General features: G+C 51.6%; 1 protein-coding gene across 1 annotated transcript; it reads right to left on the reverse strand.

Moving 5' to 3' along the window:
• Positions 1 to 61: 61 nt before the first annotated feature.
• On the reverse strand, positions 62 to 18,997 carry SETDB1 (SET domain bifurcated histone lysine methyltransferase 1). The gene is given in 23 exon segments (XM_070950777.1): positions 62 to 427; positions 871 to 959; positions 1,397 to 1,599; positions 2,192 to 2,366; positions 2,562 to 2,688; positions 3,130 to 3,155; positions 4,123 to 4,754; positions 5,561 to 5,730; positions 6,296 to 6,412; positions 6,998 to 7,512; positions 7,514 to 7,601; positions 8,293 to 8,454; positions 8,991 to 9,132; positions 9,471 to 9,600; positions 9,978 to 10,168; positions 10,451 to 10,524; positions 11,097 to 11,298; positions 12,311 to 12,439; positions 13,403 to 13,502; positions 14,124 to 14,161; positions 14,514 to 14,674; positions 15,643 to 15,868; positions 18,936 to 18,997. Coding segments are annotated over 22 exon segments (3,804 nt in total). The 5' UTR covers positions 15,858 to 15,868; positions 18,936 to 18,997; the 3' UTR covers positions 62 to 309.
• Between the last annotated feature and the right edge of the window lie 687 nt (positions 18,998 to 19,684).

Genomic DNA, 19,684 nt, shown 5'->3' on the forward strand with positions numbered 1-19,684 from the left:
TATGCAGCAAACAGAAAAGTCATGTTATTTTAATAAAGACTGGATATTCTTTATTGCTTTACAACATCCAACTTGGGTGGGTGGGTGAGGGGAAAACACTTTCGACACAGAGACGTTAACACGCAGGGCCCCCACTGTGCTCAACACGGCACACGCGTGGAGCGAAGAGACATGAACCACGGAAAGACACGGGGTGGGGGAAGAGTGGCGGCGGGGCAAATCCCCCTTTCACCAGTGGGTGGGATGGGGTGAGGGTCTTTTTTGGAAAAGAGAGAGGCCTCTTCCCCAGTTGGGGAATAACACAACTTTTTACAACAAGCGGCCTCGGCATTCGATGGCACCGCAACAACACAACAGTTTCTTGCCTTCGACACTTCCTACTTCGTAGTTGTAATCCCAGGTCAGCTCCGTCCCAGCCCGGATTCTCCTGCGGAGGGAAGAGGCGGATTATGATCACTTGAAGCAACATTTTTGTCGTGTTTTTTAAAACTTCTGGGCCTGTAAAAACTTTTTCTAGTCTCATCTTTTTTATAGTGTGAGCAAAACTGGATGCTTGTTAAACTTGTTAAAGCTGGCACATTTCATGCCGGAATTTGACGCTTCGTTGTTTTTTCCTCTTTCCACCTCTGCCTTTTTTCCTCTGAAGTCAACCCTCCAAGCCGGCAGGGAATTTGCAAACGCTTTGTAGAAATTGCACAGAGAAATCACTTGTGTGTAACTGGTTTTTCCCTCTGGAAGGCTCAAAAGTGCTGAGTTTTAAGAGTTTGGGGAGATTTCCTGGAGAAATATCCCTTTGGACGAGCCTCTTAAACCCCGTCTGGAAAGGAGGGGAGCCCCACTTTTTTGGGGTGGGGTGGAGGACTTGCTTACTTGCTTGCGAAGAAGGCCACCCAGGGAAAGCGGAGGTCGTGCGTGTCCACGAAGACGTTCTGGACGAAGAGGTTGGGGCTGCAGCTATGCTGGGGAAGGGGAGATGGACAGGAAGGCCCAGCTTCAGAAACTTTGCTGGGAATCCCAAAAATGCTTCCCCCCCCCCCCCCGAAGAGGCAACTGGACTTTCTGGTGTTTCTTTTTCCCCTTTGAAGACATTTCGCTTCTCACCCGAGCAGCTTCTTCAATTCTGACCCCATTATGCAGTCAGAACCTGAAGAAGCTTCTCGGATGAGAAGCGAAACCTCTTCAAAGAAAAAAAAATCCCAGAAAGTCTAGTTGCCTTTGGGACAACCAGGACCATGGATGACGGAGATCTCTGTAGACACTTTCCTGGGAAGCAGGGGGAAAGGCCTGCCCCGGGTAGAGAGGGGGCAGTCTCCCAGGGACGGACCAGGAGGGATGCGAGAAGGGGAGGGGAGCCAATCCAGGGAAGGGGAGCCCCTGGATCTCCCCGGGCTCTTACGTTGAGGTAGCGTCCCAGGTTCCCCTCCAGCTTAGCGTCGATGATATAGCAGGACTCTTCCCCGTCGTAAAACTGGCGCGTATTCCTTCGGATGGCCGCGTTCTCCCCCGAAGCCAGGTTGGTCGACTTGATGGCGATGCCGTGCGTGGATTTCAAGGCGAAACCTCGGGTGGATTTCACGGCCACCTGCCTCTTCACCGCTCCTGCAAGAGAAAGGGGGGCCCCTGGTGAAAACCTCTCCTGACCGAGCAGAGCAGGGTTGGGCTAGATGACCTCCAAGGTCCCTTCCAACTCTGTCCTTCTACATTCCAAGCCAGAGGTGAAGTCAGGATCCAGCAGGATCCAGCCAATACAGAACGTAGGCCGTCCTCCACAGTTTGTTTAGTGACCGTTGGAAGTTTATATTTGAAACGGCTGGGGAATGGGCTTGTACTTAGAACGGCTGCAGTGTCCCGTTCTTGGCAAAGTGGCTCACATTTACGACGGTTCCCCTTTGGCGACCTTCTGCCAAGCGAAGCCAACAGGGGAAGCCGGATTCACTTCACCGCCGTGGGGCTAACTCAACAACCGCGGGGATTCGCTGAACCGCCACGCCGGCGGAAAAAAGGTCGCAAAACGGGCACGCAAAAGTCACTGCGCGAACGTCTCACTCAGCGGCAGCAACTTGGGGCCTGATTTGCGGCCACTCAGTCGAGGACTTGCTGTGAGTAGTGCCTCCTAGCCTAAAGGGAACCTCCAGAGCCAGGAACAGTCTATCTCAGGGCTGGCTTTCCCCATCTTCTTCCAGGGCCTCACCCAGCCTGGAAGAGACATTCTTCTTCTGGTCGGCGGCCACCTCTTCCTCCGAGCCGGACGAGATGGTCTGGATGTCATCACTGTCGTTGGTGTGGTTGACCTGGACGGGCCCCGAAACTGGCCGGAGATTGTCTCCGTCACTGTCGGTGCTGCTGGACAGCATCAGGACGTCCTGCTGCAGAAGAGAGGTTTTTCTTCCTTCACTGGCCGGCCGGACTGACCGGTCCCGAGTTCAGTTCCAGACCCCCTTTGAACCCTCGACCGAAACCTCCCCTCCTTTCCTTCCAAGTTTTGGCCCAGCCTTGAAAACAGGCAGGTAGAGAAGATGCCCGCAGGAAAAGCCCCCTCCCCACTCCTCCCTCTGACTTACATCTGGATTCTGGCCTTCGGATTGTCTCCGGCTCTGATGGGAGGTGGTCTTGCTGGGAGGCCGCCGGGCCCCTTCGGGGATGGGTGGGTTGGGGTTGTAGCCGTAGACCCTGGTGGGGTGGCTGGGCCTGAGGGAGGGGGGCAGAGAGAAGCCGGGGTGAGCCCTCAAGTGCTTGGGGACCCCCCTTCCCTGCAGGGTGGGGGGATGCCGAGGAGCTCTTTCCCAAAATTACAGAAAGGGGGTCTTTCTTTGGGGGGGGAAAGGGGGCAATTAATTGAGGTTTGAGAGACCCCCAAGAGGCAGCATCTGGAAGGCGAAATAGATCTTGGGGGGGGGGGACTTCCAGGAAACCACCCCTCCCTGGGCGCAAACAGATTACAGTGGTCCATTTTCTTTCCCTTGAGGTACTCCTTTTCTGCTTGCGGGGACTCTGGAAATGGCCCATAACAAGGTCTCCTTCCCTGTTGTGGGAAGAGATTCTTAAGCCGAGGAAGGGTCTTTTCTCCCGGGGATTAAAGTAGGTCTGAGCACCCCCAAAGTTGGGCAAGAAACGCCCAAAACGTCTTACGTGGGTTTGGCTGGTTCCTCCGGTTCCTGCGGAAAAAGAGAAGAGAGAATTCTCTGTTTCGGCTTTGCTCCTTTGCTCCCGGCCCATCAGTTTCCCCATCCTGGAGGGTGAAGGGCAGCCTTGGCAAGCCCCCACCCCACAGATCAGCATCTGTGCCCCCCCTTCCCCATGGCACCCCCCCAAAAATGCCCCTAGATCCTCTCCTGCAGAAAGATAGGCCCACTGTTTATTTCTTTTCCTCTCTCCCTTTTCTTTTCTCCCTCCCTCCCTTCTTCCTTTCCTTTCCTCTTTTCCTTCCTCTTCCCTCCCTCCCTCTCTCTTTCCTTCCTATCTTTTCTTTCCTTTTTTTCTTTTACTTTCTTTTTCTTTCTTTCTCTCTCCTTCCTTCCTATCTTTTCCTTTCCTCTTTCCTTTCTCCTCCCTCCCTTTTTTCTCCCTCCCTCCATTCCTTTCCTTTTCCTTCCCCCTCCCTCCCTCTCCTTCCTATCTTTTCTTTCCTTTTTTCTTTCTTTCTTTCTTTTTTTCTTTCTTTCTTTCTCTCATTTTCCTTCCTTCCTATCTCCTTTCCTTTCATCTTTCCTTTCTCCTCCCTCCCTTCCATCCTTTTCTTTTCTCCCTCCCTCCCTTCTTCCTTTCCTTTCCTTCCCATTCCTTCCCTCTCCTTCCTTCCTATCTCCTTTTCTTTTCTTTCCTTTTCTTTTTTTTTCTTTTTCTTTCTCCTCTCTCCCTCCCTTCCATCCATTTCTCCTACAAGGTGATTCTGGGTAGCTTTGGAGGGTCTGCACAATCCCGGCTCGATTTATATCATTCGCTGCTCAAATTTAACGTCACTGTCCAAACCGCCCTTGGCAAGGTGGGTGTTTTCCCCTCCCAGTCCTCGCCCCAGGACTGTGTAACCAGGACAGGAATTCGATAGCCTGCTTCGGTCGAGCGGGAGGGGTCCTCCGGGCTGCCCTCTACCCCACCAGCCACCCATCTGCCCAGAGACCGTACCTCTTTCTTCTTCACCGCCTTCATCTCCGCCTCCGGGCCGGGCTCATCCTTGCTGGGGAGGAGGCCGGGGGTCCCGCTCTTCTGGCCCTCGCCAGGTTCCCCCTTCACGGGGGGCTTCACCTCGGCCCCCTCCTGCATCCGGAAGGACGAGCGGCTGTCGCTGTCCTGGTATCCGTCGGCCACGGTGTTGGAGCTGAGCCAGGAGGCCACTTTGTTCTTGGAGGTCTCCTCCGAGATGGGGGGCTTGCAGGTAGGGGGTGCCTCCTCGTGGCTGGCCTGCCTGGCTGGCCCGGAGTCCTTGGAGGCCGTCTCGGACAGGCCGTTCTCCCGCTGGCCCCGTGTCTGCCGGCGGGTGGCATAGCTGCGCCAGACCGAGCTGGTGCTGAAATCCTCGTCTTTGCAGAAATTGTCGTCCGAACTCTCCTCGTTGGACTCCTCGGCCTCCTCCGTGCCGGAGTTGTCGTCCTCATCATCCTTCAGGTTGACGCCGCTGCTGTCCGAGGAGCACTTGGCCTCGCTCTCGTAGCCCTCCTTCGAGTTCTCCACGCTCTCGATGTGGTCCAGGTTGGCGAAATACTCGTCGCCCATCTCCAGGCCCTCCTTGTCGGCGAAGTCGTCCGTCAGGATCTTCCCTGCCGGAGAAAAGGGGGCTCGGAGCGCGTTCTCCCTGGTTTCGCCAGCCACGAGGGCTAGAAACTTGCTATTTGCGGAGATATCCTGTGGTTTTACAGCAGAGGTGGGGGAAACTGTGGCCCTTTTAAGGACTGGTGGATTTCAACTCCCAGAATTTCTGAGGCAATTCTGGGAGTTGGGAGTCCACAACTCATAAAAGGGCCACAGTTGCCCACCCCTGTTTTACAGGTCGTCCTCGACTTAAAAACTCCTGTTTAGTGACCATTTGAAGTTACAACAGCGCTGAAGAAACTGATAAAAACGGGGAGCCAGGAGCTGAATTATTCACCATTATTGAGAACAGAAGAAACCACATGCTCCCCACTGATCTTCCCAGCTGATTCTACCGCCCCAAGATCAGCTGTTGTGCCCCATGCAGAAGGGTCCAGAAAATTCGCCCTTGAGAGAAAATTCCAGGGGTTCCCAGGTAGGAAATATTGGGGGGGGGAGGGTTGTGCCCCTCCTGACCTCCACACAGAGGCTGAAGTCGCAAAGATGTGGCCGACACACAACATGGCTTGATTAGCCAGGATTTGACCATTAAGTCGCCTGTCACAATGGGGCTGCCCTGCATTTGAGCCTTAAACGAAGTGTTTGGATGGACTCGGGAGTCCTTGCAAATAAGAAAGGAGCGAAGTACCCCAGCCCGTCTGGGTCCAAGGAGGGGCACCGCTGCTGAGACCCCCTCCCTCTTCTCCTCGGCCTGCCCAGCTGCGCGGCTTGAGAGCTTCCCCTGTGGAACCACAGCCCGAGGCTGCTGCCTTACCGGCATAGATGCAGACGAAGGAGCCCTTGGCGATGTCGTCCAGGCACCGGATGCCCCAACCTTTGTTCTGGGTCTTGAAGAGCTGAAGCCGGACTTGCAGGCCGTGCTGGACCAGGCGGTTCGAGCACATGTTCAAATTGCACTTGCAACACTTGTTGCACTCGTACACCCTGGGGGAAAACGGGGGGAGAGAGAGAGAGACACGTTATTCAGGTTCAAAAAGTGGTTAGGACATCAGAAGCGACACATGCTGATCGTCTCCCTAGCCGGAAAAAAAAAAATCACCCCACACCGTTTTTCATGCAATGGAAAGAGAGGATTTCTGAACACAGCTGGTCCTTGACTTATGACCGTCCTGGAGCCTGCCCATTATAGTTGTTGTAATGATGAAAGGTAAAGCTGGTGTTGACACCACGGATCTGCGGTGGTGAAGTGAGCCTGTGGCTTTTGCCAAAAAGCGGAATTAAAACCCCCCGGGGGAAAAGGCCTGGACGTTTGAATTCCAGAACAGGATCATGAGTAGCTTTGGGGGAGGGGTGGGGGGGCTGTTGTAACTTCAGTCATTAAGGGGTCGGTCGTACGTTGAGGACTCACCGTAGATGGGGATGAACACACGGAGCAAAAAATTTTGCTCAGCTGGAAATTGAGGAGTTTTAAGGCTGAGAGTTTGGGTCGATCCTGGCTCCGCTCTCACCTCTGGGGCCTCCCCTTCCCCTGAAAAGCCCCACTACTCACCCCGTGGGGATACACTCCTCCAGCCGCTTGTGTTGGTAGCCGGAATTGTGGTTGATCTGCCCGCCGGGGGTGCAAGCCGTGGCCTGGACCGTCAGCTGATGACAGGCACATTTCGATCTGCGGGAGACAAAGGAGGACGCCACTGGTTTCCGGGCGGATAAAACGCGGCGGGAACAAACCAGATCCCTCGGGGACCGGATCTAGCTTCAAATCCAAACCGTGGTTTGGACTCCTTGGTGGAAAACGACCAGGCTGAGCCCAAGGGAGGGAGAGGGAGGGCTCAAGCACGTCATGGGTGCCTTGGCGCCCACAAGAGATCGAAGTCCAGCCTGCCTTGAATTCCTTATCCACCGCCAAATTGCTTTGACTGTTAGTAGTTCAGATTCTTGTAGAAAGCATATTATTATGCAAGAAACCATAATTTATGTTTATTTTGAACTGCCTGGATTTCCTGATTTCCTCCCGCTTGACACCCTTTGGAGACCCGTAGGGCTCAGAGGGAACCCTAAGGGGTCTCCTAAGGGTGTCAAACGGGGGGGGGGGGATCCGTTTTGGGCTCTGCTACGAGGCAGCTAAACTCCCCACCTGCGCTGGCGGTCTGGTTCTTCCCGAGAGGAACCAGGGAGCTGGTTGTGTGAATGTAATGCTTAGAAGACTGGGTACGGAAAGGGGAGGGGGCCGGGCCAGGAGAGGGGCACTCACTTGTCCCTGCATCCGTCCTCGCAGTCGCAGCCCATCAGGAACTCCCAGCCGGTGTTGATGAAGACCCCCTTCCCCGGGATCCGCTCCTTGCTGTAGGCCACCTGGGGTGGTGGGGTGCTGTCGATCTCGTTGACGCAAGAGAGGGGCACGTCCTCCTGGCCCTTGGTGATGTCCGCAATGTAGTAGAAGGGCTTGTAGGGCTGGAACTTGCGGTCCACCAGCACGTAGGGGTCCAGGCAGAACATCTCCAGGAAGAGGAAGTCACAGTCCGTCTCGAAGAGGTAGCGCTCGATCTCGTTCATGCCGCGCAGGCAGAGGCCGCAGGGCGTCTTGTAGATCACGTGGAAGCCCGTCTTGCGGTTGATCCGCCGGCGGGCCGTCATGCGGCGGAAGTCGTAGAGCAGCGGGATGAGCAGCGGGTTGCGGCTGCGGTAGAGGTCGGGGCGGACGGGACGCACCCGGCTCAGGCACTTGAAGCTGCAGACGTGGGGCAGGTAGAAGAGCTTCTCCACGGGGGGCCCGGTAGGAAGACTCGTTGGGGACACGCTCCATCATGCTGTGGAAGGACGGGAGGGCACCCGCCATGGGCTGCACCCCAGAGAACCTGCCACGTGGGGTGGGGGTGGGGGGGGGAAGGAGAGAGAGAAGGCCGTAAAGATGGCTGGGCGACTCAGAATAACAAGGGACCTGTGGGAAGGGACCCGGGAGGTCATCTAGTCTGATCCGCTGCTCAACCAGGAGACCCTAGTCCAGAGGTGGAGAACTATGGTTTGTGGACTTCAAACTCCAGTCTCTTCTTAAAAACCTCCAGTGATGGAGCACCCACTTCTAGTGGCAAGCTGTTCCACTGGTTAATTGTCCTCCCTGTTGTTAGGAAGTTTCTCCTTCGTTCCAGGTTGCTCCCCTCCTTGATTAGTTGCTTCTTCTCCTGCCTTCAGGGGCTTTGGAGAACAGGTTGAACCCCCCCCCGACCCTTCTTTGGGGCAGCCCCTCAAATACCGGAAGAGTGCCATCATGTCTCTCCTAATCCTTCTTTTCTCTACACTAGACACCCCCAATTCCTGCAAGCCCCCTAATCCTCTTTGCTAGGGGGAGGTGTTTTGAGACCCCCCCTCTTCTGCAACATTTCAGGGCAGCTCTTGGGGCTGGGTCCCCTCCTAAATCCTAGCCCCAAAGTCAAAGGGCTTCCTACAGAGTCCAGGGACGCGAAGGACCCTGCCAAATTGGGAGACCCCTTTCTTCTTCTGGCCTTGAAAGGACCAGGCCTCTTCCGTTCTCCGGCCACAGCGGCTGACCTGAACTGCTGGGTCACTCCTGGCCGGCCGACCGGAGGCGTTTCGCTCAGGATGGGAGAGGATGGGGGGGACAGGCCCGATCCGGCCGATCCGGGGCGTAGGAAGGAGGTGCTTTTTTTTGCCACTTGCTGTTTCTTGGCCTGAGCCAGCTGGCTCTCCGAACTGCGGGATTAAAAAAAAAAAAAAAAAAAAAAAAAAAGAGAAAGACTTTTTCAGGTAGTCCCCAACTTACAATGGTTTGCTTAGTGACCGTTTGAAGTTGCAGCAGCCCTGAAAAAAGCGACGTAGGACCGTTTTTCACACTTTGTGACCGTTGCAGCATCTCCCGGGGTCAAAATTCAGGCGCTTGGCAAGTGACTCGTATTTATGACCGGGGTGGGGGGGAAGTGGGGTGGTCACGTGATGCCCTTTTGCGACCTTGTGACGAGCAAAGGTCAATGGGGAAGCCGGGTTCGCTTAACGACGGTGGCAAGGGAGGTCGTCACACGGGGCAAAATGCATTTAACAAACGTCTCGCTCAGCGATGGAAATTTTGGGCTCGACTGTGGTCCTAAATCAAGAACTCCCTGTAAAGTAATTCCCCCAACCCCCAAGAACCTGCTTTTTGAGGGGGGGGGGCTCCGCAAAGCCTCTGCCTTTCAGGGTTTCCTTCCAGAGGGGACCCCCTTTCCTCCCCCCCCCACGAAACAGGGACTTACTCTGACTCCCCAAAGAGAGGAGGCACCAGCTGGGAGGTGGTGAGGAGAATTTGGGGTTCTGCAGGCTGGAGCTGCTGCTGAGGGCTGGTCCCAGTCAGGTCGTGGATGTACTGCACCACAGGGCCCTTGGTTCGCACGGCCCCTGGGGGGAGAGGCAGGGGGGATGGGGGGGGAGTCAGTAAGTGGATCGCGGTCACACAAGCAGCAGCATTGAGAAAGAACAGCAGAAACAGGCAAGACGACGTGTCCCAATTAGCGGCAGATTCTCGGCCTGCTTTTATCCTGCAGACAGTACAGGCGGTCCTGGACTTACAACAGTCCGTTTAGGGACCGTCCTGAGTTACAACGGCACGGGAAACTGTGCCCCATTGTGGTTGTAAGTTGAGGACTACCTGTATTTATTGATTACCCTCTCGGACTTCCCCTCACGGGCTGTTTTTTGGCCGTGGGGGGTCGATGGTCATTTTAAGGGGGACGTACCCACGTTGGGCCGCATCCTCATCTGCCCCCCCTGTTTCTTGTCGTGGGTGGAAGCTGTGGAGGTCTTCATGCTGAACATGGGCTCCAGGCGGGTGGAACCCCGGTAGATCCACTCGCAACGCTTGTCATCCTGGCAACGGCAGAGAGAGAGACAGAATGAGAAAGAGAGAAAGACAGAGAAAGGGATAGATGGAGACAAGAGAGAAAAACAGAGAGAGAAAGAGGCACACACACACAGAGTGAGAGAGAAAGAGAAAGATAGATGGAGACAAGAGAGAGAAAGAGAGAAAGAGAGAGAGAGACACACACAGAGCGAGAGAGAAAGAGAAAGGGATAGATGGAGACAAGAGAGAGAAAGGGATAGGCAGAGGCACAGAGATAGAGGAAGACGCTGGCCATGCTGGAAGCAGAGGCCAGCCGAGGGGGAAGGGGGCAGAGAACCAGGGCAAGGCCTGGGTGGGTGGGTGGGTGTCTGGCCCTTTAGTGGGGGCTCTGAGCCCTTCCTACCAGGAAGAGGATCTTGACCAGGCTTCCGTCCACTTCCTCGACCCGCGATTTCCACCAGGTGCCCTCCCACTCCGTCTTGATCTGCTGGCCGCTCTTCAGGAGCACCATGGGCCGGTTTGGGTAGGCGGTGACGTATTCCTCGATAAAATCCCGACAGGAGACGTCTTCAATGTCCTCCCAGGATTTTTTGACTGCGCGAAGGGAGACGTAAACGCCCGTTATTCCTACCAGGCAGCTCTCGACTTAACAAGACTTCCTTCAGCGACCGTTCAAAGTTATGATGGCACTGAACGAAAAGTCAACGAGCCAGGTTCATTTAACAACGGTGTGGCTAAGTTAACAACGGCAGCGGTTCACTTAACAACCAATGTTAGAGACACGCAAACGGAGGCAACGGAAGCCCCTCACGCCCCAAACCCAGAAAATTCTGGTTTCTGCTCAAACCAGAATTCAGGTGGGCAGGTTCTACTCACGAGGCCTGCAGATGAGATAAAGCTCGGGTTGAATGACGTAGGAGGCATAACCGTCATCAAAGAAGATGAGGAACCTACAAGTGGGACAGACCGGAACAGTTCATTCCCGTTCACAGCACGTCAAGGAGAAGCGATCAGAAGACACAGCAATTTTCCCGCTTCAGGAATGTGCCGGAGACAGGCAGGAGCCAACTCAGAATCTTCTTCTTCTTTTAACCACCCGGTAATATCTTGCGGGGTGGAATCTGGGCAATTGAATGGGGCTGAGTGTTTACTGGCCGGATGCCCTTCCTGTCACCAGTGCGGAGTTTTGTTCGGCAGATATATTCTCAAGTGTGCCCCGAGAGAAATATCTGCCTCTTCCTAGGATCAAACTCCCAGCCTCCTGATTCTGAGGCGAGAGCGCCACCTCTAGGCCACCGCATCACTCAGGAGCCAACTCGGAATACCAGCCCAAAATTAATTCTGCAATAAATGTGTCTTTGCTTGCGACTTTTCTTGGCTCGCTCTCCTAAACGGAGGGATCTTGCTGATCTTTTTAATTGAGGAACCCCAAATAAATACTTCATCCTTCCTCCCGGTTTTCACAAACTTAACTTCCCCCCCCTCCTCCTGTTTGTAAAACCCAACGGAGGGTTGCCCTGACCTCATCTTATTCTTGACGTTGGGCATCTCGGCCACGATTCCCGCGTAGAGCCAGACCTGATTGCCATCTTTGTATTTGGCCACAACCCGGCTGCCGACGTTCAGCCTCTCGGGCACCGGGTGGCTGTCATAAGCTATGTGGTTGCCCGACAGCAAACTCTTCCCTTTATTGTCGAACTTAACCTTGTATTTCTTCCCAGGACCTAGGGGAGGCAAAGAGGGGCATTTAGTTTTAATGTAAAGCAAGGCTCTAGTCCTCATGGCGATCGGAGACAGCTGGTCAAGAGGGAAAACTATAGCTTGCGGGAGAGAAGGCTGTTCAAAATATATAGGGGTTTTTTTTCCAGAGGCAGGGCGATTAGATGGAGTGGAGAAAGGCTCCAATTGTAGATCTCCAGAAATTTACTGGATACTGGTTGATACTGGGGGAAAATTGCAACTGGTTTATTTATTTATTTATTTTTCAGATTTCTATACCGCCCTTCTCCTTTCGGACTCAGGGCGGTGAACAGCCAAAATAAAACATTTGTACACAAAAGTTAAAATAGATTTAAAATAATTAAAGTTAATACTAAATCAACCAAAAAAATTAATTCTTTCTTTCTTTCTTTTTCTTTTTCTTTCTTTCTCATTTCCTTTCTATCTCCTTTTCCTTTCCTTTCCTTCCCTTCCTTCTTTCCTTTCCTTTCCTTCCTTTCTTTCCTTCCTTCCCTTCCCTGCTTATCCTTCTCCTTTCCTTCTTTCCTTTCCTTTCCTTTTTTCCCTTCCTTCCCTTCCCTTCCCTGCTTATCCTTCTCCTTTCCTTTCCTTCTTTCCTTCCCTTCCCTTTCCTGCTTATCCTTCTCCTTTCCTTCTCCTTCTTTCCTTTCCTTTCCTTTCCTTCTTTCCTTTCCTTTCCTTTCCTTTCCTTTCCTTTCCTTTCCTTTCCTTTCTTTCCTTTCCTTTCCTTCTTTCCTTTCCTTCCCTTTCCTTTTCTCCCTTCCTTCCCTTCCCTTCCCTGCTTATCCTTCTCCTTCTCCTTTCCTTCCCTTCCCTTTCTCCTTCCCTCGCTCTATCTTTTCTTGCAAACAAGTTTCAAGCGATAGCTTTTACATACTTGCCAAATTTAGCATCCTGTTTGGGTGCCAATCCTGGGCTTAGGGAGGGTCTTTTCAAACTGCAGGAGGCTTGCCCAGGCCTGCCGTGACCCCCGGGGACAGTTCAAGGGTTCCTTACCAACTGTTTGGATGGCAATCAAGGTGCCCTTGTGCCAAGTCTTTGTCCGTTTCTTGCCCAGGATACGGTCACCAACTGTGAGGTCGCCATCGTGGGTCAGCTCACACCCAGGGCTGACTTGGTGTAAACCTGTTGGGAAAAATAAAGTGGGGGTTTTTTTGGGCAATATTTTAGAAGTGGTTTGCCATTGTTTGCTTCCCAGGGCTGAAAGAGAATGACTGGCCCAGGATCACCCAACTAGCTTTGTGCCTAAGGAGGACTAGAACTCACGACCGCCTGGTCCCTAGCCTGCTGACTCCATTGTTATACCAAACTTTTGCTGATGACTATCAGATTAAAAAGGGACGTGGTGGCTCAGTGGCTAAGATGCTGAGCTTGTCGATCGAAAGGTGGGCAGTTCGGCGGTTCGAATCCCTGGTGCCGCGTAACGGGGTGAGCTCCCGTCACTTGTCCCAGCTTCTGCCAACCTAGCAGTTCGAAAGCAGGTAAAAAAATGCAAGTAGAAAAACAGGGACCCCCTTTGGTGGGGGTTCCGTGCGCCTTTGGCATTGAGTCATGCCAGCCACAGGACCACGGAGACGTATTTGGACAGCGCTGGCTCTTTTGCTTGGAAACGGGGAGGAGCACCGCCCCCTAGAGTCGGGAACGACGACTAGCACATACGTGCGAGGGGAACCTTTGCCTTTTTATCAGATTAAAAAAGAAACCAGGAGGCCAAGCAACCTACCAACAGCCATGCATTTTGGGAAGAGAGAAAGTGCCACCAGAGCTAGGTCAAATTTTAGAACCATTTCTATTTATTTTATCTCCCAAATGAAAATTGCCTTGCCAGTCCTCATGATTTCCAAAGTAAGTGAGAAAGAAGTGGAAGAGGAAAGAATTAGGATTTTGCTAATTCTGCTGCCGAGTTCACCATTGACAGCCACCTAAAAACATACTTCATCCTACGTTGTCTCTATTTATTCTGGGGGTCTGTTTTAAACCGCCTTCTTTCCCGAGGATATCTGGATATCAAAGAGACCCTGAGAGACTGCTTTTCTCCCCCTCCCCCACCCACCCCAAGACAATTGTGTGCCACACACACACACACACCTCTCTGGGAATCCAGGCTGCCCGACTTCTTGTTAACGGCGTCCATGAACTTCTGAACGTCTTGAGCGGACTTCCGCATGGCGGCCATGGCTTCTCGGAGCTGCAGGTGGGAAAAGCAAAGGGAAATCCGTTCGATTTCCTCACTGGAAAGAAAGGACAGAAGCTGAGAGGGATTCAGGCAGGGGACGGAGAGCATCTTAGGAAAAGGAAGGAGATGTTGTGGTCCGCCAGCAGCCTGCGGAGCTGGCAGTGGAGTCGGAAAGTGAGGAGGCTGGGGAGGACCAAGGGCCAGTCCTGGAGTCTGGGGAGGGCTCGGACGAGGGCTCTGCGTCAGAGGCAGAGATGGGGCCAGGGCCATCGGGGAGTGATGCGCGGACTCCGGAGCCCCCAGAGTCGGACAGCGGAGAGGCAGAGGAACAGGAGGAGCCTGTTCCTAGTGCACGCATGTGCAGAGGTCATAAAATGGGGGCAAAATTCACTTAACCAATGTTTTACTTAGCAACGGAAATTTTGGGCTCAATTGCGGTCGTAAGCCAAGGGCTACCTGTAAACTAATTTTTTTGGCCCAAGAGAAGTGCTATTTCATGGCTTCTGTTCGCCTGTGGAAAATGCCCACCCTTCTCCTTAACTGGGAAACTAGGTTTCTAACTAGGTTATTTTTTTCTAACTTCCTAGCTAGGTTAATAAAATGTCATTTCCCCTTCTGGTCCCACAAACTTACCAGGGTCTGGTCCTTTACAATTTTGTTATTCGGATCTGCTACAACGGAAAGGAAATACAAAAAATTAAATACAGCCAAGAAGTATCAAAGCATGATTTTAAATTATCCTAGTTCAGGGATCAGCAACCTGCGGCTCTGAAGCCACATGTGTCTCTTCGGTTAGGATAGGTAGAGGAAAAAGGACGCTGCGCTAGGAGGAGACACTATGGTGGGGGGGGGGACCGGACTTCCAGTCGGCTCCGGAATTAAACGGGGGGGGGGGGGGGGGGGGCTTCCGGTTAGGGCCTTTGTGGCTCTGAGTGTTTAAGATCGCTGACCCCTGTCCTAGTTAGATAATAACTGATGGATAAATAGCCAAGCAGAAGTTGGCTGATCCCACTGGCGCCCAACCTGAGTCCACGCTCATGACGTCATCGTCATCCTCGTCGGGAATTTCGATGACTTCCATGGGTTTGCCGGAGCCGTTCTCCGAATCCGAGTCCGTCTCTCGGTATTCCAGCCCCAGATTGACGTAGATGTCTTTGACCAACACTTCGCATTTATCCACCGCCCTGGGAGGCAAACGGAAGCAAATTCGATTAAGACGGAACCAGGAAATGGGAGCTCGGGTGAGCTGCCTGGAAAATGGGATTAAATGCAGGTGGTTCTCGATTTACAAGAGTTTGTTTAGTGACCATTCGAAGTCACGACGGCATTGAAAAAAGTGATTTAGGGTTGGCAACTGAGTCGCATGTGTCACGGCTGCAGCGTCCTGGGATCACACAATCCCCTTTTGTGAACTTCTGACCGGCAAAGTCAAGGGGGATGCTGAATTCGCTTAACAACCGGGTTTCTAATTTAACAACTGCGGCGATTCGCTTAACGGCTGTGGCAAGAAAGGTCGTAAAAGGGGGCAAAACTCGCTTAACATCATCGTTACCTAGTCTGGTAATGAAACATTCAGAAACTAAATTGAAACAAGCTTGGGGAGCAAGCCACTGCTAAAAATTGAAAACCCAAGCTACAAGTATTTCCTATTATTTCGCTTAACACCCGTCTCACTTAGCAGGAGAAATTTTGGCCTCGACTCTGGTCGTCAGTCAAGGACTGCCTGTGTTTTGGACAGGCGTTTCAAAATGTTTCGTGCATCCCATGTCATTTCTTCGCCCTTCCATCCGTGGTGAACCAGCCGTTAGTTACTTATGGTGAGTTACGGATGAGGCTTAGGCAATTAAGATAAGAACTGTAATAGAAATACTTCCCCTCCCTTGGCATAATTACAGGTAGTCCTTTATTTATGACTGGTCACGTAGCAAAGTTATGACAGACCTGCCTTCGGGCTACTCATGAGCCAGCTTTGACGTTTCAATAGTTGGGATGAAGTTTTAACCCAATGTATGATCATCACAACTTAGGGCCCCGATGAGCAGGATCCGTTATGGCCGTATCTCGAGGACCGCCTGTGTATTCTATACTTTGAATTGCTAGCTTTTTTTTAGAAATGTAAAGCTTCACCGAGAGGCCAAGCCGTTTTGCTTACTTCACAGCGTTTTCAAGGAGCTGGTCGACGTGAGCCACTTCCGCCTCCTTCTGTTTCACGGACTCCTCCAGGCGCCCCAGTTCCTCCTTCCGCTGCTTGACGTACTCCGATTTCTCCAGCTCCTCCTCGATCAGCTGCTTGAGGTCCTCCAGGGAGATGCCCATCTCCTCCATCACCTCCCGCTGGAGCTCTAATATATCTTCGGACTCTGCCATGGCGGCAGAACCTGAAATGGTTCAGAGAGGAAGAGCACATGACACGTGGCGGCCGAAACACCCTTCTGTCCCAGCTGGGTTGAGGGTTTTTTCCCCCCTGATTTTTTTTTTTTTTTAATTTGATTTATATGCCGCCCTTCTCCGAAGACTCAGGGCGGCTTACAATGTGCTCAGCAATAGCCTTCATCCTTTTGTATATTTATACAAAGTCAGCTTATTGCCCCCACAAACTGGGTCCTCAGGTCCTCCTTTTCTTCTAGTCTCTGATACGGTACAGATCTTGCCACCGTCTGAGAAGAATTTACGTGCCACAAAAGCAAATACATGAAGTCTGTGCGCCAGAGAAATGCAGGAACACGAGAATAAGTTCAAACTTAGATCTTAATTGCAATATTTGTTTAGCTGGAAACTGTTAGAAAGAAAAATAGTGGCTAGGAAGAGAGACCTCATCCTCAGTCCCTACTGTTTGAACTCTAGAGATTCACTCACTCATTTACTACTAAGTGTTCTTATAATCATCAAGTGCCCTCTATCCCTTTTATTCTTCCACTTAGTTTTAATTTATATCCTGCGTTTATTTTTTTAAACAACCAAAGGTGGAGAATAGACCTAATACTTTTTCCTCCTTCCCCATCATAACAACCCTGTGAGGTAGGCTGGGCTGAGAGGGAGTGACTGGCCCCAAAGTCAGCCAGCTGGCTTTCGTGCCTAAGACGGGACTAAAACTCACAATCTCTCGATTTCTAGCCTGGCTCCTTAACCACTAGAGCAATTTCTATTTCGCCATGGGTTTTCCTACTTTCTCTGCAAACAGGACACGGCTGGGTTTTAAATCTGAGCATCTTTAAGAGAAGATGGAAAAGTAAGACACGTACACAAAAACAGACAAACAATAATATACGACAATATATAAAACTAGCTGGATACCCGTGCTTCGCTTGTTTAATTGACACTTGAAACTTGAAAATTAATGAGTAGTTATGATCGGGCTTGATAAATTGAAACATAAAACTTGAAAATTAACCACTTCAGGATTAATGCCTGGGTAGATTCCACAATGGATGTCCCTCTCACTGTCATCATCACCAACCAAGTCTATCTGGAGAAATGAAAGCTGCTTCTGATACTCCCTATCCTGTGGGAGACCTGCCCCTGCACTTCGAATGTTGGCATAAAATTTCCCTCCTTCATCTCTCTGGCTCCAAAAGATGGCATTTGGAAGCGGAAAGAAAGTGGTCTGTCATTGGATGCTGGTGGGTGAGAAGGCTGTGTAAGGGTTCAGGGGAGGGCTCAAGGGGACTAAGCTGGAGTTTACCGCCACTGCAGCACATCCCGGGAGTCTCATCCTGCCACTTCAGGGCATGGCACCAGGCACAGGATAACCGAGGTCCGAGATTAACAACCTTTTCTCTGGAGTAATCAATCCGGGGTTCATATTTAAAACCGGACAAACACTTATTAGTCCAAGGTATTGATCTGATTTGTGATATCTTTTCCTTGTATTTAGCTCTAGCTGCCTGATTAACGTAGGGGTTCTTAGAGGCATACTTTCTTACAGCCTTCCTATTGACTCTGGGATGACTTTGACGATACTTTTTTGCAGCTTCCCTTACTTGCTTTTTCCTAATCGCATCTGTAAATCTTTTCCTGCGTTTTTTCCCTTTAACTGGGGTTACAGTAGAAGGAATAGATTCATCTGACCTGAGGAGGTCAGTGTAAGAAGGGATTTGGGGCCGGGACACTACGCAGGAGAAATTCGGTTCACAATCCATCGGCTCAGTGGTGGTCGGCGATTGAAACTCATAAGGGAATATCTCTCCCGCCGCCTTGAGTTTGGAAGCAGTCCCATAGGAGGAAGGCATAGACATTTTGGTGAGGTAGGGATGTTTAGTGCTAGATGTTTAGTACTACCAGACCGCTTCTGAGTTAAAGAGTGGAACGCCTGCCAGTTTGAGCTGAGGTAGCGGAATGTGAGGCAAGTGGCAGTTGAGACAGAGTTCTTTTCAGGTGGGGAGGGGGAGTAGAATGTCTAACTCCTTAGCATCAGAGCGTGTGAATATAATACTGTATATGAAATACTAATGATCTGATGGTCATTTCGAAAAATCCTGTCTTAGCGAACACCTAGAAGCCAGGAGGAACATAAGTGCCAAATTTCAAGCTTGTACGTTTTACTGTTCTGGAGATTTCGTGATGAGTGACTGGTATCTGGCTTTTATACACATACACATATACATATGTACATATACATATGTATGCATGTAAATATGTACAGATAGATAGATATAGATTATAGATTTTAGATGATGGATGGATGGAAGATAGGTAGGTAGATATAGATGATGACAGATAGATAAAGATAGATAGATAGATAGATAGATAGATAGATAGATAGATAGATAGATAGACAGACAGACCCTCTCTTCTTAATTTTGGAGAGCAAACAATCAGGTTCATCTGTTGAGGCAATTGGGGATGAATAAACTCTCAAGACCCCTGAAGAGGATCTTGCACACATGGGACAGGTACCATTTAAGCACCCAGAGTTGCAGGTGGGAGATATAAATGCCACAAATTGTTAGCTTGATTTGATTTTTGCTTTTCGTATGGGAAAGTGGCAGGTTAAAAACAGATCAAGGCACCTCTTTTAATACAATTTTTTTTTTTGCACAAATGCAGGGATGTTGGGTTCTCTGATGGGAAGAGAGCCCCCTCCCTCAAGAGGGACCCTCCAGTTTGGGTGGGTGGGTGGGGGGCTTCGGCTCTAAATATGTCCGACCTTCCCTTGGGCTTTGCAGACCCCCCCCCACAAAGCCACAGCCCGCCTTTAAACCAAGATTAAGAGGAATCAGGGTTAGTTCTATGCCAGGTCTGTCCCTGGGATGGCTGTGCCCATGCAGGCTGAGCCCAATGGGCATTGTAGTCCAAGACCAGAGGAACAGGGCTAAGTGGGGCACACCTGAGTTTGCTCCCCATTTTGCCCCCCCTGCATTCTTCCCCCCCTCCCCTGCGACCCCTCCCCTTTCAAAGCAGCCCCCCCCGGCCCCCTTGCAGCCCCCCCACCCCACCGCAACTCACCTTCTCCCCCCGGGGGGCGGGAGAGGAGGGGGGGCTTATTTTGCCTGGAACCCAATTCGGCTTCGCTGGGGGGGGCTGGAGGGGGGCAGTTTAGGCAGGACAGGAAATCCATTCAACGTGCTTCCGGGGGCGGGGCGTCGCTCGTGCCCGGACGAGGGCGGGTGAAGGTGTGCGCATGCGGTCTTGGGAGGGGAGGGGCCCCGCGCGCACGGCGCGCAGGCGCACCGCCGAGCCCCTTGGTTGCGAAAGAATGAAAGAACGGAGAAGCCCCGCCCTTCAGTCATTAGAAGCAGTGCGCATGCTCAGTTCTCTTCTTGTTGTTTTAAATAAAAGCCGCTTTGCTTTTCAATAACGGAAAGTTTTGCAGTTGAAACTCGGCAGAGCTGTTTGTTTGAGAGGGGCTAATGCAGCTTAGAGTGTCCTTTGGGGTTATAGGACGCCCAAATAAACAGGAAAGAAAAGTCCCGAGGAAGCACCAATGAATACCTTTATATGCAGATCGAATAAATTGCGAATAAAATCTCAGTTGTCAATGAAAAAGGGTATTCAAAGGGAAAAGAGGCAGCTGATGTTGCAGAGGCCGCTTCTCAGAATGAAACAGAAATGGAGCACTGGAGGAAAAAAAAAAGTTATTGCTTTGCTTTTACATTTTGCAAGCAGGTGGGTCTCCCTCCACCCTAAACTTGGACACAGACAGAGAAAAGAAGTTGTGCCTTTGAACATTTCCTTCCCTGGTGGGTTTTCTCCCC

The sequence above is a fragment of the Pituophis catenifer genome, unplaced genomic scaffold (assembly GCF_029215685.1).
Source record: "Pituophis catenifer annectens isolate HBS135680 unplaced genomic scaffold, rPitCat1.0.hap2 SCAF_10, whole genome shotgun sequence".
NCBI classification, from domain to species: Eukaryota; Metazoa; Chordata; class Lepidosauria; order Squamata; family Colubridae; genus Pituophis; species Pituophis catenifer.